Raw genomic sequence first — 16,477 nt, 5'->3', positions numbered from 1 at the left:
AGATATCCAAATTATGAAATTTTGGGTGATACCCAGATAGCCCTGACCGCAGGGATTGGAAGAAGATATTCTGAAGGGTCACTAAGAGGAATCATTATAGACATTAATTTTCTGTCATTGTCAGACTACTTAGTGTGCACGTTCTCCTCCCAGGTAAGTTGTTTTAATTTTTCTTATTCACAGATTTTAGAACACAATTTTAATTTGTCCAAGACAGGTGACTTAACCCCTTAACCGCGGCGGAACTATATATAGACTCTCGAAAAACGGGACTATTTTGCGGCGCGACTATATATAGACGGTGTTTGAAAATTAACGGCTGTTGTATTGCGGCAAGTCATATTTATCGGCCCCTCTTTTTAATGCTTTTACAGGTCTGTGCAAGAAGTTTGCAAGCAAACAGTCCATTTTTATGCATTGTTGGTCCCGAAAAAAAACTACTTTGCATTGTGTGTTTACCATTGTTACTATATGGACTCTATTGATTATCGTATACTGCTTTGTGTTAGGTGGCTTTTCTTTTAGTTCGAGAGCTGCTTCCCAAGAGGAAGTTTCGTTAGCTAGTGGTGTGCATTGTGCAATGGTACATATTAATTTTGTGTATTGCACACAGAATTTTTGCAATGGCGGGGAGAAACCTCAGACGTACTGATATTCAGCATCTACTGGAGCATGACTTAGATGATGATTTTCTGGATGAAATCTCTGATGTTGAAAGTGAAGGTACTTGCAGTGAAGATATTGTTTCAAGTGATGAAGATGCTCAAAACGATAGGACAGGAATTGAAGAAGAAGATGGTGAAACTAGCGGCAGTGAGTTGGAAGATGAAACTGCATCTGATACATGGACTGAATCTTCAATGGTAAGCAGAGACCCTTTCCCATTCACAGGTGACAGTGGTGTGAAGTTAGTGCTTTCGAATCCACAAAGTCCATTGGATATATTTCAGTCTTTTTTTGATAAAGTTCTGATGGAATATATTGTGAGCGAAACAAATAAATATGCTAGTGAAGTAGGAGATGACAAAAGAAGATCAGGTACAATGAGACGGAAAAGCAGAGACCTTTTATGGAAGGACACAAGTGTTGGTGAGATGTACGTCTTCCTAGCTATCATTATTCTGCAAGGGATTGTCGGAAAGCCGACAATCGAATCTTACCACTCTACCAATCCTCTGATATCCACTCCTTTCTTCTCCAAGTGCATTAGTAGGGACAGGTTCAGCTTACTTATGAAATATTTGCACTTGTCTGATAAAGTAGAACAAGATGTGCCAACCATAAAATTTCGAGATGTGCTAGACTTTCTTCTCGGAAAGTTCAAATCCCATTACATTCCATCTAAAAATATAAGTATTGATGAATCATTGCTCTTGTGGAAAGGAAGACTCAGGTGGAAAAGATACATCCCTCTCAAGAGAGCCAGGTTTGGCATCGAATGTTACATATTAGCAGAAGCAGAAACTGGCTATGTTTTTAATCTTCTAGTTTACACGGGTAAAAAAATGACTTATCCCTGTAATATTCCAGGAATATCTGAAGAAATTAGCAAAGGATTCACCAAGCCAACGAAGATAGTTTTGAGTCTTATTGAACCATTATTGAATAAAGGATACACTCTTGGAATAGACAATTTCTATGCCTCTCCTGAGCTTTATGAAATTCTTGTCACTAACAAAACAGATGCTATAGGAACAGTGCGTTTCACGTGGAAGAACCTTTGCAAGGAAGTAAATGACAAAGTGTTGAAAAAAGGTGAAACTATTGTTAGGTTCAAGAGTAAGCTCATGCATATGAAGTGGAGAGACAAGAAATATGTACATATGCTGAGCACAATTTATGATGACACGAAAGAAGAAGTCCAGGTTGCAGGAAAACCCATTAGCAAACCCACAGTATGTGTACAGTATAAAAGGTGTCACACGGGAGGAATAGATCTAATGGACCAAATTACATCTGCTTGCTCGCCTACAAGAAAAGAAGTTAAGAAATACTCCAAGAAGATATTTTTCAGATTGCTTGAGATAACTCTTCTCAACAGCCACATCATTTACAGACGCAATAGAGGTGGAAAGAAATTTCTTGATTTCAAAATGGATCTCGTTGAGAAGCTCATCAGTGCTTATGGAAAAGATGTGTACTGGATTAGAAAACCAACAGGCCCCCTCAACTTAGGAACATGTCCCACAAGGCTTACAGGAAGACATTTCCCAGTCGAAATTCTTACAGTTGATGCACCTAGTCCCAAGAAGAAGCTTCAAAGAAGATGCGTGTATTGCACACTACAAAACAAAGTTAGAAGAAGTATCTATTGCTGTGACGTATGCGAGTTGCCATTGTGCATCATACCATGTTTTAAAGAGTATCATACAGTGGAGAACTTACCAAAGTAAATATGAGCCTGAGAAAAAAGGACTATTGAAAGTGACATATATTGAATGTAGATCACAATTGCAATTATTAGTTTTTCTTATTGTAAGTTAGGTAGCAACAAAATTTTTGTGGCATTATTGTAATCAAAATATAAAAAATTCACTAATATTAATTTTGTAATTACGTGTATTTTGTTTGTTATTGAAGAAATAAACAAAAATTTCAATAAACAAAAAAAAACTATTACACATTTTATCCTATGAAAATAATTAAAAGTACAAATTAAAAATATGTGCATTTTAAAAATATAAAAATAAAAATAATTTATGAATCCAAAAATTAATATATAATGGTAAATTGCGGCAGAGTCTATATATAGATTGTTTTGATTAACTTCATTTTGCGGAGAGTCTAAATATAGTTATTATTTATGATGAATTTATTTTGCGGTGGCGTTTATATGTAGACGATCTTTTTTTTGTCGAACTTCTCTTCAAGGCTGCCGCGGTAAAGGGGTTAAATGTAGTACCATCAATAAAATCAAGTGAGATGCAAATAAAAGTTGTAAAGCAATTTAAAGCCTTAAGTTAGTGGTAACACTGTCAAGCCTTGTTTCCATGTTTTTATAAAACACTCAAAATGCTGATCAAGACAAAATTTATTGTGTAAAAAATACACTCTAACAGGGTCTTCTTCAGACAAAGATTTACACTATAATTCTAAAATTGAAGATAAGTAAGAAGGGAGTAATTTGCCACACCAGGAGATGGAATAGACTAGTGCAGAAAATGGAAAAAGAACTGATATGGAATGAAATAAGAGCGAGAAGAAAGGAGATACAAAGATTGAAGGAGGACCTGACAATGAGAGAGGAAACCATAGAAGATGCACTCTCCATATTTACTAGGGAATATACATTCCAAGAAATGAGAAGTTGGCAAGAAAAGTTTAGAGAGAAGATGAAGAAGAAAGGAAAGAGACTAGGACGGAGTGAGGAAAGAAGAGACTGGGAAGAGGAGAAGGACAGAAGAAGAAGAAGAGTGGTTGTAATTGGGAAGGTGGAAATATCGTAAGAAGATGAAGCCTTTTTGAAACTAGGCCGAGGTTTCAAAGTAAAGGAAAGAAATGTGGTCTATGAAGAAGTTATATATGACATCGAGGAAACAGTGCTCCAGATGAAAGAAGAGGCAGAAAGGGACAAGATTAGAAGGAAGACGGCAGCTATATTGAAGAAAGAAATGGAAAAGCAGAGAATATTAAATAATTTATGTCAGAAAGAAAGAGAAGGCATAAAGAAAATCAAGGCAAGACATGATATTGTTGTGGAGCAGACAGATAAGGGAGGAGCCATTGTAGTTATGGAAAATGAATGGTACGAGTGGAAGTATGAAGATGTAAAAGAGGAGATTTGTGGATCAGAAGAGGAACAAAATATTAGAGAGAAGATTATAAAGGACCGTGGGAGGAGAGGATTTAGAAAGTGCATAAAGGAGGCAGGAAGAGTACCCAGTTTGAAAGGCTTTCCCAAGATACACAAAGAGGAGACAAAATTGAGACCAATAATGGATTGCAGGAACAGTGTTTTGGAACCCTTGGAGAAGAAGTTAAAGAAGATAATTGGAGTGTTAGTGGAAGAACAAGAAAGCAGAGCAGTGAGGAACAGTGAGCAGGTGGTGGAACTTATAAAAGGACTGGAAGTGAGTGGGGACAAGACGACAATGTTTAGCTTAGATGTAAAAAGCATGTTCCCGAGCATCAAGAGGGGATACATAGTGGAAATTGTTAGGAAGAAGATGGGACAAGAAATAATAGGAGATTCGGACTGTGAACGCGTAATGAAAGCTCTGCAAACTGTTTGGGATAATGGCTACTGCAAAGTGGGGGATAAAATTATGAAAATGTGGGAAGGCCTAAATATAGGCTCAAGTTTAAGCCCAGTGTTAGCAGAATTGGTAATGAGCAAGTGGGAAAAGGTGATCGAAAAAAGAGGGGACAAGATAATTCTGTTCTGCAGATATGTGGACAATTGTTTCGGCAGATGAATGGGAACAAGGTGGCAGCTGGACATTTTTGTGAAAGAAATAGAAGATGAAGCGTGAGGGATATTACTGGAGCTTGAAATAGAAGAAGAAGAGAAGATAAGTTTCCTAGATATAATTATGGACGGGGGAGAGGAAAGAAGATTGAGATCACTTGGCATCAGGAAAAGTGTGCAGCAGGAGTCTTCTGTCACAGAAGAAGTGATGCGAGTGAGGGGACAAAAATAAATTTTATAAAGAATATGGAAGACAGAATCAAGAAAATGTGCACGAAAGAAGAAGAAATAGAGAGCCTATGGGAGCAGCTAGAACAGAATGGGTACAAAAAGGAAGACAGACTTGACGTAAACATAAGAAGAAAGAAGATAAAGAAACAGGAGAGGGGGAAGAGAAGAAAAAAGAGAGGTGGTTTGGTATAAGGAGTATGGGGAAAGCCACGGAGATGATAAGCAAAGTGCTTAGAAAAGCGGGCATAAAAACATACAGAAAGGGAGGCCGCGGCATTTTAAGGATAGCGAACAAGAAATAGGAAGAAAGCAGAGAGGATGAAGAGGAAGGGATAATATATGAGGTTCAGTGCAAGGAATGTGAGAGTGTGTACATAGGGGAAACAAAAAAGAGGCTGAAAGACAGGTTACAGCAACATGAGAATGACGTAAGATTAAAGAGGGAGAAAATGCTATATTCAAGCACACAAAAGAAACGGGACACGACATAGAATGGGAGAAGGCTAGGAGGATAGGGAGGGAGAAGAGAGGAATAGTGAGAAAGTGGATAGAGGCCAAGGATATAGAGAAAAAAGGAGAAGAAGAAATAATGAACTGGAATGGGGCTGAGAATTAACAAAGAATGGAAAGGAGTGCTAGAAAGAGTGAAAAGGATGAGAGGAAAGAATAAGGAAGAAAGAAGAGAGGAGGGAAGGAGTCCAGGAGATAAGGAATCTGTGTAGGTCCATTAGTGGAGGAATTGATAAGGCACAGGCTCTCATCAGGTACCTGTCAATCACCTGTCAGGTGGTGTCAAGTACCTGTCAGGAGATTCCACTCTCAGGAATTCCTTACAGGAAATATTCTGAGATAAGGACTGGTGCCTTCCTGTTGTTTTGTATTTGGACCCTGTCTGGGAGTGTGTATATATAAGATGATGTTTTGTATCTTTCATCAATCTACTGTGAATATTTGTCTGAAGAAGATCCTGTTAGAGGGTGGAAACGTTACCTTTTTAGTGTATATATTTTTTATACTATAAATTCTGCTTTGGTCAGTATTTAAATGTTTTATTAAAATATAGTTGTCTATAATATGCAGGGATGACTCACAATTCCTACAATAACGGACTTACATCAAGTAGTTCACACACATCGGGGAGACTTCCATTGTGTTCGACACTCCATAATTATCTGCACCACACATTCCATAATCACAAACTTTTAATTTGGTGCATGAAAATAAGTTTCTGAAGATGGGTCAGCATTTTTTAGTGGGGGCATAGTGGACCTCCAGGATTTGCTTTAATACGGGAAATTGTCTCAATAACATGATAGATTGATTGATTTAGTTTATTTTACTTCACATTTTGTGCCTCTTGGCTAATTTGCGAAAATGGTGATGAGTGATGAAATGATGAAATTGATGAATGGACGTTCACAAACAACCAAGCCCGAGTGGGATTCGAACCCGGGACCCTTGGTGTCTCAGCGTGATGTGCTAACCACTCGGCCACAGGGACCGGCAATAACATGATAGAGATCACTTGCAATGGATTAAACCAAATTCTTGTAGACATTCTAAAGTTTCTTTAGCAGCTTACTGTTTATTTTCAAGAGTACAGCAGATGATGTTCTTTACAATGGTAAACTTCTCGTTGAGAAGCAGGAACTTTGGGAAGCAAATAAATCTAAATGCTCATTGTGTTTTCTTCCTGAGATTTCATAGGCATGAAACAAGGAACGGAAACAGTTACATCTTTCTAATATGTTTAATTATTATACTGAAATGAAGTACTCACTGGTTTTAAGAAGTTCGATTAATTTTGATTGCCACTGCCACTATTCTCTTAGAAACTAGTATTGCTTGGTGACTTTCTGTTGTTTTTAGTTTTGCAATATGCCACTAGTTGCACTGCTATTGCCTGTTCATCCATGGTATTGTATGCAGTTCCTTGTTGTCAACTGCTGTAGTAAGGGAGATCTAGGTGTGGTGTGCCTGTCCTCTTCGTACGTGAATTATACATCAACAGTGGACAGACGTACCAAACTAACCCCTTCCCCCACTCAAACTGAGTTAACTGTTATTGCTGTGTCATGCACTTTCATGATAATTTGCAGGTATAGGGATGACTAACTCGTTTACCTCTTCTCCCTGGCTATGCTTCCAGTTCTCGTGTATTACATATTACCTGCATAATAAGTCACCATTCAGCTTTCCAAGTTACATATCTACAATCATATAATGAGACTTGTGTGCAAAGTTTACGGCACTTGAATTGCTTTGATCCTTCAGACACTGAACAAATTAGTATTTTCTGTTTGATGAGCAATAGAAATACTTGTAAGCAAGTTTTCTTCCACACTGATTTGCTTCAAAGTAAGATCAGCAAAAATCCAAAGACAGCAAAAATCCAAAGACACGGAGCCAAGCTTACATTGGGTGCCTAGTAACAGTTCAAAGTAGCTGTGCTGATTCCAATGTACCAATACTTTTCCAGAATCTGGAAACCTGATGCTTTTGTGGAGCCAAATTATGCAAACTGTATCTTAATTTAAATGCACCAACACTGTGTGACAAAAGTGGATTTCATAATTAAATGACAGTTATTATAATATTCTGATAATTTCATATGTAATTCTTTGAACATTAAAATAATACTCGGGAAAATATAATGGAATTCTTGTACAAGATGAGTCTGTAACTTTGTAATCTGATCTCTTCAAGAAAGGTAATTTTCGGTTGCCCGTTCGAATATGGTGGTCCATATCCAAACCAGATAAATTTTCTAGGAATTGGGAGACTTATTGAATAAGAAAAAGGTCACCCCTTTCCCATTTAAAACTTTCATGAAGTCCTGTGGAGACCCTTCCAGGAGTGGTCACCACAAATTTTCAAAATGCCACCTTTGACTCATGATTTTCATGTGATGACATGTAATATTTTTATTATTTGCTCTCCATTTTGAAAATATTAACCGGATACATGCTTGGAGATTCAGTGATGCCATGAAACTGTTTTTGGGTAGCTGTTTGAAAACCATTCAACCAATCAAAATATGTTTCCTACCAAAGTTGTGTGAGATTATGAAAACTTTCAAACAAGTTGTCACTTAACCTCCTTTACTCTCCTAGTAGGGTACCACTAACATTCAAAATACGATGACTTTGCATATGCATTTTAGTAAATTACAATTGATTTATGTAATTTATTATCCAGTAACTATTAACCTGTTAAGAAGTTATAGACTTGCCCTGTATATTAATATTCATAAATATTGTGAGAAACCTTTTCTGTAAGAATCTGTATTGGTAGTAATTGATATGAGTATCATCATTGATATAGGTTCAAAATGGTACCAGCTTAGCCTTAATAGTGGGTTATGTGGTCTAATACAATGGAACCTCAATTTTACGTTTTTCAGGGGACCTAGTTGAAAAAACTTAAAATGTGGGAAAATTCAAAATCTGAGAAAATTTTGTACCATTTTGCTCTATTGGGACCATGAATATTAAATGTATGTGAGAAAATGTTTAACCAGGGAACATAAAATTGGTGTTCCACCGTATGCTGCTAAGCCAGGAATCTAGGAGTTTAAACCTTCACAATGCATGGATATTTAGTTGTTTTGTAAGTAATCTATTTATCAGTTCATTCTCAAGATCATAAAAGGCTGGGCAAAAAGTGAAATGCAAGAAAAGAAAAGAGCCAGAAATGCCTACATGAAAATTTGTACAGTTTTGCAATTGTACAAGCTAAAGATGGTGCAGTTAAAAAGTCACGTTGATATAATTCAAATGTAATCTCTATGCATATCTTTCAAACAAGCATCTACACAGCCGTGATATGATGTGCGGAAATGAGTTTTGCAGAAAAGTGGTGTGGAAGTAACTAATTGTGGTAACCACGTGGCAACACTGCTTCTGTGAAATTTGAATTTGATGTAACATAATGGTTAGATGTACAGTAACCAGTATTGTGTCCACCCATGAGAAGTATGAAATGGTACTGAAATAAACTCCTATTTATCTTTCTGTTATAGGTTTGTAGGATAGCATATGAAATTATGCAACAGCTCTATCCCGATGCGGCTGATAGATTTCGATCCCTTGATGACATCTATTACTATGGTGGCCAGAATCCTCACAACCAAATTGTTATCTTCCCCCATCGTGCGAAGCAGGCAGACGAAATCAATTTAGAAAAGGGCGACTTTGTGGGGATAGCGGGGAATCATTGGGATGGCTTTTCCAAAGGACGAAACCGTAGAACTGGAAGGGAAGGGTTGTACCCGTCATTTAAAGCAGTGGACAAAGTGGAGGCTGTAGACTTCCCTGTGTACCAAGAAGTGCAACAACGACCGAGAGAAACGTGAAACTGGTAGAAAGGATTGTTAGAAGAAAAGTGCAGCTTTAATGAAGACTGGTGCTCTTTTGAGGTACATACACTTGCGATGCCAAATTTTTAAGTTGTACATATGTTTTTATTTAAAAATAATAGACGTACAGTGGTGTGTGCATATTGTGTGTGTGTTTGAATGTGTTAGGATGTGTGTCGGGTTTCATTCTTTTAATGTTGTTGCGAATAAATATTGCAACTTGACTGAAGAATGATTGGTTGATGTCTTTTTTTAAACAATTTGCTGGATTACAAAACTGACAGTGTTATTTTTGCTGTTATGTATATGTGCATGTGTACTTAATGATACAGTTTTCTATCCTGCCTAATTATTATGAACGAATTACATTCCTTTATTTTATATTTCCCTTTAAATGGAAATATATATACAATGTGATGCTAATTCTTCCTACTGTAAAGACGAATGTAAAACTTACAAAATAAGTTTCAAGGCCACAAATATATGTAGCTACCTAATAAAACAGATTTGGCACCAGGAAATGTTTATGCGAAGTGTGCAGTAGATTTCCCTAGAAATTGGCAGTAATAGAGATTAGGAATTTCCCTTCCTAGTGTAAAATTCATCGAAATGAGATCAGAATTTTGAGACTCATTAAGTCCGCAACATAAGAGTGTTTACTAGCAATGCATCAATGTTCAGCATCAGGTGTGTCTTATTATTGCATTTAATGTTACTGCATTCAATAATGCCCAATCGAATGAGATTCTACTTACATAGCTTACATATTACAGGTAACATATATGTTCTAAGTTAATATAAGGAAGAACTTAAAATAGTTAATGCATAAAATGCATTAGTTGATAAAAGTAGTATTTGAGGCTATTAAATGAGTGATGATAGAGGTAGTGGCGAACTAATTTCTAAATGCCATTTTGTTACATAAATTGCCTTTGAAAGAAATGTATTATTGTAATAGACCAGGATACTTACTAACGAATGAAAGGAAGTTGCTGGCCTAATTTACTTTTTCTCTTTGTTTTGCATGTATTTTCATAGATGTATTACAGTATTCCAGACTTGTGCCATATATGAATCATATAGCAGTGCTCAAGAGTGCATTATTTCTGTAAGAAAACTAAGATTGCTTAATGTTTTTCACAGATCTAAAATTGTCTACTTAACCACAATCACTTGAATCTAGATTTCACCCACCCTAGCCTTACATTTCCTGTATTATCAGCTTTTAGCCACATTTCTCTAAAAATAGTCTAGGTTTGCTTTATTTTCCATGAAAACGAATGTTTCTTAAAATATGTCAGTAAAATTTGCTATTTGGTTTTGAATAGAGCTCCTACATATGCAAAATTGAATATTTGAGCACCTGTGGTTTCTTTTAATTTTGAAGTCAGATTTGATCAGTATCATGCTACAAGTCTATTCAGAAAACAATTCAATGTGGTATGTATATGTAGGAACCGGATTTTTGTGTAATTTCACATTTTCTTTCTTTGTGTGTAGCCAAGCCAAAATTACAAATATCAATGAATTACAATGTTGTGAATGATATATGTGAATTTTATGTTACATATTTTTTACATATTTTGAGGTATATTACATATTTTCCACTTAAGTACAGTGGAACCTCGATTTTATGTTTTTCAGGGGACCAAGGTAAAAGAACTTAAACTGCGGGCAAATGTAAAATCGACAACAATTTTATAGCATTTTGCTATATTGGGACCATGAAGATTGCATATAATGCGGAAAAGTGTAAAAACAGGGAATGTAAAATAGGGGTTCCACTGTACATATTTTTTATATAAAATCCAGTGTCTTTGCCATCTCTCCAGTTTTCATTGTGGGACTAACACTAAAAATATGATTTCTCTTAATAAATTTGGTAATTATCTGATTATGACAATCCCGCTGCCTTACTTTCACTTAATCTTTTTTAGCCATGAAAACCAGACTACAAAAATCAAGGCTCCATGCATATTTTTTCTTCCCATATCATATTTCTCAAATAATTCCTGCTGATTCTGTGAATATTGCCTGCAGGTCAGCAGTTCAAGTGAGGCCCTCAAGGCATTTCCGACAATTCATTCGATCCTTGAAAAATAGCATGGAAATGAAGGGGGTGATCTAAGTCTGCAGAATATATGAGCGGCTCAGGACTAAAACTTGACCCACGAAATTATGAAACCGAGAAGAATGCAAGTGAAAGTTTGTCTATTACATTGTGGCTTGTGGGGTTATCCAGATGTTCCAATGTATTTCTGGCCATCAGCGGCTACTGAAGGAACTTCCATTCACTATTGTACAACAACTGAATCCAATGTTAACTCAATTTTTAACAGTGTGTGGTTTATCAAATTTTAGTTCCGAGCCGCTCATGTACTTTCCTATTTTTACATATTTATTTGATTTTTCTACATAATGATCTACATATTTTGGCTACATAAAAATCCTGGCCTCAGTTATATGGACAAAATAATATTACACTACAGAACATGTACCTGTAATGAAAAAAATGAAGTCTAAAATAATCTTTGACTGGGAACAAGAAGAAATGTTAAATTTGCACACTGTTGTCATATTTTCAAAATCTTAAATTTTCATTTATTTTACACCAGTATTGTGTGAAACAAATGTATTTTGAGATTAAATTATTGCTATATTAATATTTCAAAATATTTTTTTTAATATTTTAAAACTGAAACTGATCAATTGATACATATACATATAATTGCACTGGAATACTTACATATTAATAGCAATTAATATTTTGAATAACTTTTAAATCTTACAATTTTGAAGCATCGGTTTCGGAATTGATGAGAATCAGAAATAATATTGGTTGAAACTGGTAGTTCAAGCGTAGTTACAAGTAATACAGTAGTAGGAGCATTAGATCGAAACTAAGGTGTGTAATGAAAGCAATGAAAACTTTTAACATAGAAGTCTCGTATTCTGGAAGTGTCCCATGTGCCTATTATTTTAGTTTAGCTGATATCAAAACATTTTGCTGAATTATTTGATTTTCTGAAATGTCAAAAAGATGACTTTTAATAATAACCTCTGAGTTATCAGATTTTCTATTTAGTGTGTCTACCCTCTTGATATTCTTGTATGCAGGAGATAATGAGAGTAATTTTTCACAGTTCTCTTCAAGATGAGCAAGTATAAGAATGGAAGCAGGTTTAAATTAGCCATAATTAATTATATTTCGATAATGTGTAACATACATTATGTGCCAAATTAATTCAATATAAACCTTAAGTACTTATACAGTGTTATTCACATTCACCCCTGTCATATTTTTTTAGTAGTTTAAAACGTCCGAAATAATCAGCTGATTTAAATCTCTGCTTAGTACAATCAAAGTTTTATGAATACTTGCAGTGTTTTATATTGGTTCTGTTGTATATGTGATTGTGAACAATATTTTGATTGTCGCAAACAGTCATCATCAGCTGAGTACGAAGAAAGCTGCAGGATCAGGTGACAAGCTAGTTGCAGCGTAAGCAAATGAAATGTATCAGAACTAAAAGAAAACTGTATGGTATTTTATTTATTAATATGTATTAAAACAGGCCAGAAGTGTAAATAGGACAGTGTAAATCTTTATATAATTTGAAACCGTTTCATTGTTAAAAAGTATAATTGTATACAGAATAGCTTAAGAATTTTTTTTATGCCTAATGAAAAGTTATATATATTGGTTTCAGTCCTTCACCACGTGCTCAAAATGCCATGCATTGATTTTAAAATATTGGCTTCAATGTTGTTTCCTGGTTGCTAGACACGAAAATGTTGTTTCTGTGAAGATGAATAATATACAATATTATTATTGTACAGATTTTAGAATCATGATGATTGTCACTTCTTAACTAATGTATGTTATCGTGATTGCAATGGATTTTATCTCAGAAAAAGAAATTACATATTTAGACCTTTACTTTTTACAAATAGTAGGTTCACAAATAATAGCTCTATTGTCACAAAAAACAAAATGCCAGATTTATTTACTCAGTTATAGATTATTTATGCAAATATCAAATCAAAAAATTATCGACAATCTTAAAGACAAGTAATTAATAGATGATAGTACTGAATTATCAGTTCAATCTTTGTGTAAAATATACTTTGTTTTATCATGTATGTGGCCTACAAATGGAGTAAGGGTAGAATGCATTTTTAAAAACAATCATCAGCTGCTTCTCAGGTCATCAAAACAGGTTTCATAGGGTTATTTTCCTGTAGCTTATGGTTATTACAAGCATAAGAAAACAGTTTTTCTTTGTGATGTTTCAGGAGAACACACACTCCTTTCATCAGACATTTATTTTCATTTTGACTAAAGATACAGTTATAACAATGGTTAGTAATTTTTTAAATAAAAAGAATTCTTTATATAATGGATGTTGGCAATGTTACAGGAAAAAAAACGTAAACTACTGGAAAATAATTCTACAATGCAAGCAATGCGTACATACAAGAAAAACTATTATTCATAGGGTTGTTTTGTCACTGTTGTATAATCAAGAGAAATTGTCCATGTCATGGAATCATTCAAACATGCCCTAAAATTGCTATAATACAATGTTGTTTCTGAGAATAGGGAGTAATTTTTGTAGGAATTTCAATGTGTTTTTGATAACTAAAGAAGTTAATTAATCGGTACAAAACTTTACAACACACAACTGAATTCATAATTGGGAAAAGAGAGACGCGGTAGTATATAAATACGGAGAAACTAGTACTCACTTTTATCCGTGAAGCTGTTTTTTCTTTTTCGAGTAATTTCAGTGGCCACTGCCACCATCCTCGTTGGAACTTGCAAGCTTCGCGGATAAAAGTGAGTACTAGTTTCTCCGTATTTACACAACTGAATGTAAACCAAGTGTCACCTTGGCTCATCATTGTTGAAATAGGGCCTTCTTATTTCACCCAGAGTTTGATTGACATCTTCAGAATAGAAAGAATAGATGGTTAACATTTATATGGGTTAAACATGTGAAACGGAAAATTTGTATAATATTTTATTTTTGCTTCTCCACTGAAATGGGATAGTAATTATTACTCACTCTCTTAATTGTAACAGTTCCTTCATTATGCTAACTTTTAGTATAAAGATAATTGTTGTTTACGCAAAAGTGATTGTTATTAAAAATCAGATTTATAACTAACCATACTGATTTTTAGGTGTTTGTGGGACACAACTTTTTGTATCGGGACTGGAAATTTTTTAAATCTCGACATTCGGGATGGGAAAAATTCGCAATGTCCCGACAAAGTCAGGAAATTTTCGGGACTGGAAATCTTGAATTGTACAGGTCATTTTCACCTTAAGTGATTGTTTTTGCATTCCTGGTACAAACACTAACAATTTCCGATAAGTTCCAGGCATTTACAATGCAGAAAACATCAAGAATTAAATACTTTTTAAAATGACCATTCAGTATTTCCTGACTGCTCAGGATCCCGATAAGTCAGGAAGTCATTTCCCGAAGTTGGGATCAGGATGGGAATTTTTTTTTCCCGATCCCGACTTTTCGGAATCCCACACACCCCTACTGATTTTAGTATGTAACTGCAAGCAGTGTAGACAGTAATTTTAAAACATACAGTGAAACCTCGATTTTTCGTTTTTTAGGGGACCCAGCTGGAAATACTTAAAATGTGGGGAAATGTAAAAACGGGGTTCACTGTATATTAATACACTAAGGGAGCTTTCAGACAGAAGTAACATATGACAAGACAGAAGCCAAAAACATTAGCAGGAGCAACGTACAGGAAAAAAAATGCAGCCATTCTGACTGAAGTGATGTCTGTAGCTTGTGTTACTTAGACTGGGGTGTTTTCTCAAAACTGTGCATTGTATCAATTTGGTCTGTTTGTGATGCGTGTTTAGTGATACCTTTTTTTTTTAATAACTGGAAGGGCCTCATGTTGCTTGTCGTATATCATTTCTGCATGAAACCCTCATGTTGCATGTCGCTTGATGCTTGTCATTTGTAGCTCTTCACTTCAGTGGAAAGCTTTCTTACAGAAAGAACATGAGCATTAACAACAATTTACATGGGAAAAAAGTGTGGCTTGTATCAGTTATACCATGTTTGGTACAGCCTGTCACATTTCCCGCACTGGCGATGGATGGACAGTTGGTGCAAATGAGAAACTATGGAAAAGTCATCTGCTAGTCAACAAGGAACGAATGGAAGCCAGATGAAAGGCACTTACGCACCACATTGTAATCTAACTCCACGTGTTTTGTTGGTGTCTTGTTGAAGAAGCTTGTTTTGTAAGCGTGGTGCTGGTTACTGTGGTGTCATCTTGCTATACCTCATCCTGCCCTTCCCCAACATGGAGTTCACTCTGTCCACAGTGGCAACACCATGTGGTTTCTACTAGAAATGACCGGCAAGCACAGGAAACATGACAAGTTGTACTAGTAACCAGATTTACTGAGTTTTTTTCTTAACATGGCATGTGTACAGTTTGAATTATTCCTGTAGCATATGTGGGCAAAAGGTGACAATAAAGAGTATTATTTTCATGTTAACTTTATTATGTGTACCAGTTTTGAATATATACATGGAACAACATTTTACCACAACAGAAAAAAAATTTCAGGTATTTTTTAAGCTTTTGTGGCCTACTGAGTACTTTTTTTTTCATTTATGTATTAATTTAATCTGTGCCTTAATTTATGTTACATGCAGAAAGAAACTGTAATTGCAGTTTTGACAGTGATCGAGAGGGTATTGCATTACAGTTACAGTGTCTTGTGATAAACACAATGAATTAGTTGATGCATTGCTAGTAATTTTCATATTTTTGATGTTCGTGTTCATAATGTGTTTATTCATGTGATGTACATGCATTAATTCTTTCCAAGTGGAGAAACAACATGAACATGTATATAATTTATGTTAAAAATGTTCTAAGCTCACTGCACGTGCTGCCTGTCGAAAAAAGGAGCAACACCTACAAAGTGCCCACCTACAAAATATTTTACAATGTTTTCATGCATTATTTGAAAGTGAGCAACTGTTTGAATTTTTAACTGCATACCTTTCTTATTATTTTATCAGTTGCAGCAACTCATGTCAATATTCCTGTGTATATTCGTTAGCATTTCAATATTAATCTGCTTTTTAAATGAATTTCATACTTCCTGAAAAAGTTTTATAATCAAGAATGATAAGAAAATGTGGTTTAAAAAAAAAAAAGAATTTTGAAATAAATCTGATTCTCAAGCAGAAAAAATACTCTTATGCCTTATATTACTTTAAGAAGTAAGGAGAAAATTATTTCCTTTCCCAGATCCCCTATACTCCCAATTACTACTGTGTAGTTTATCAATATTGTAGGCAATGGTGATATAGGTGTTAGATTTGTCGTGTGATAATTACCAGCAGTATAAAAATGTAAGTACCAGAAAAATGAAAAGTGATATTGTTACTAGATGAGTGACACTTTTATGTAGTACTTTT

The 16,477-nt window shown here is 35.1% G+C and overlaps 1 protein-coding gene across 4 annotated transcripts in view; it reads left to right on the top strand.

The window, feature by feature from the left end:
• The window catches only part of FucT6 (alpha-(1,6)-fucosyltransferase 8), a 122,614-nt gene extending 106,377 nt beyond the window's left edge, over positions 1 to 16,237 (top strand). For all 4 annotated transcript variants that reach the window (XM_083111638.1, XM_083111637.1, XM_083111636.1 and 1 more), the window contains exons 9-10: positions 3 to 153; positions 8,661 to 16,237. In XM_083111638.1, the coding sequence (XP_082967764.1) occupies positions 3 to 153; positions 8,661 to 8,993 (484 nt within the window). In that variant the 3' untranslated portion in view covers positions 8,994 to 16,237. The remainder of the gene's footprint in view (positions 1 to 2; positions 154 to 8,660) is intronic.
• Positions 16,238 to 16,477: the final 240 nt, after the last annotated feature.

The sequence above is a fragment of the Lepisma saccharinum genome, chromosome 25, assembly GCF_977018435.1.
Source record: "Lepisma saccharinum chromosome 25, izLepSacc3.1, whole genome shotgun sequence".
Classification (NCBI taxonomy): domain Eukaryota; kingdom Metazoa; phylum Arthropoda; class Insecta; order Zygentoma; family Lepismatidae; genus Lepisma; species Lepisma saccharinum.
Note: the sequence above shows the minus strand (reverse complement) of the source record. Positions and strands in the feature narration are given on the sequence as shown.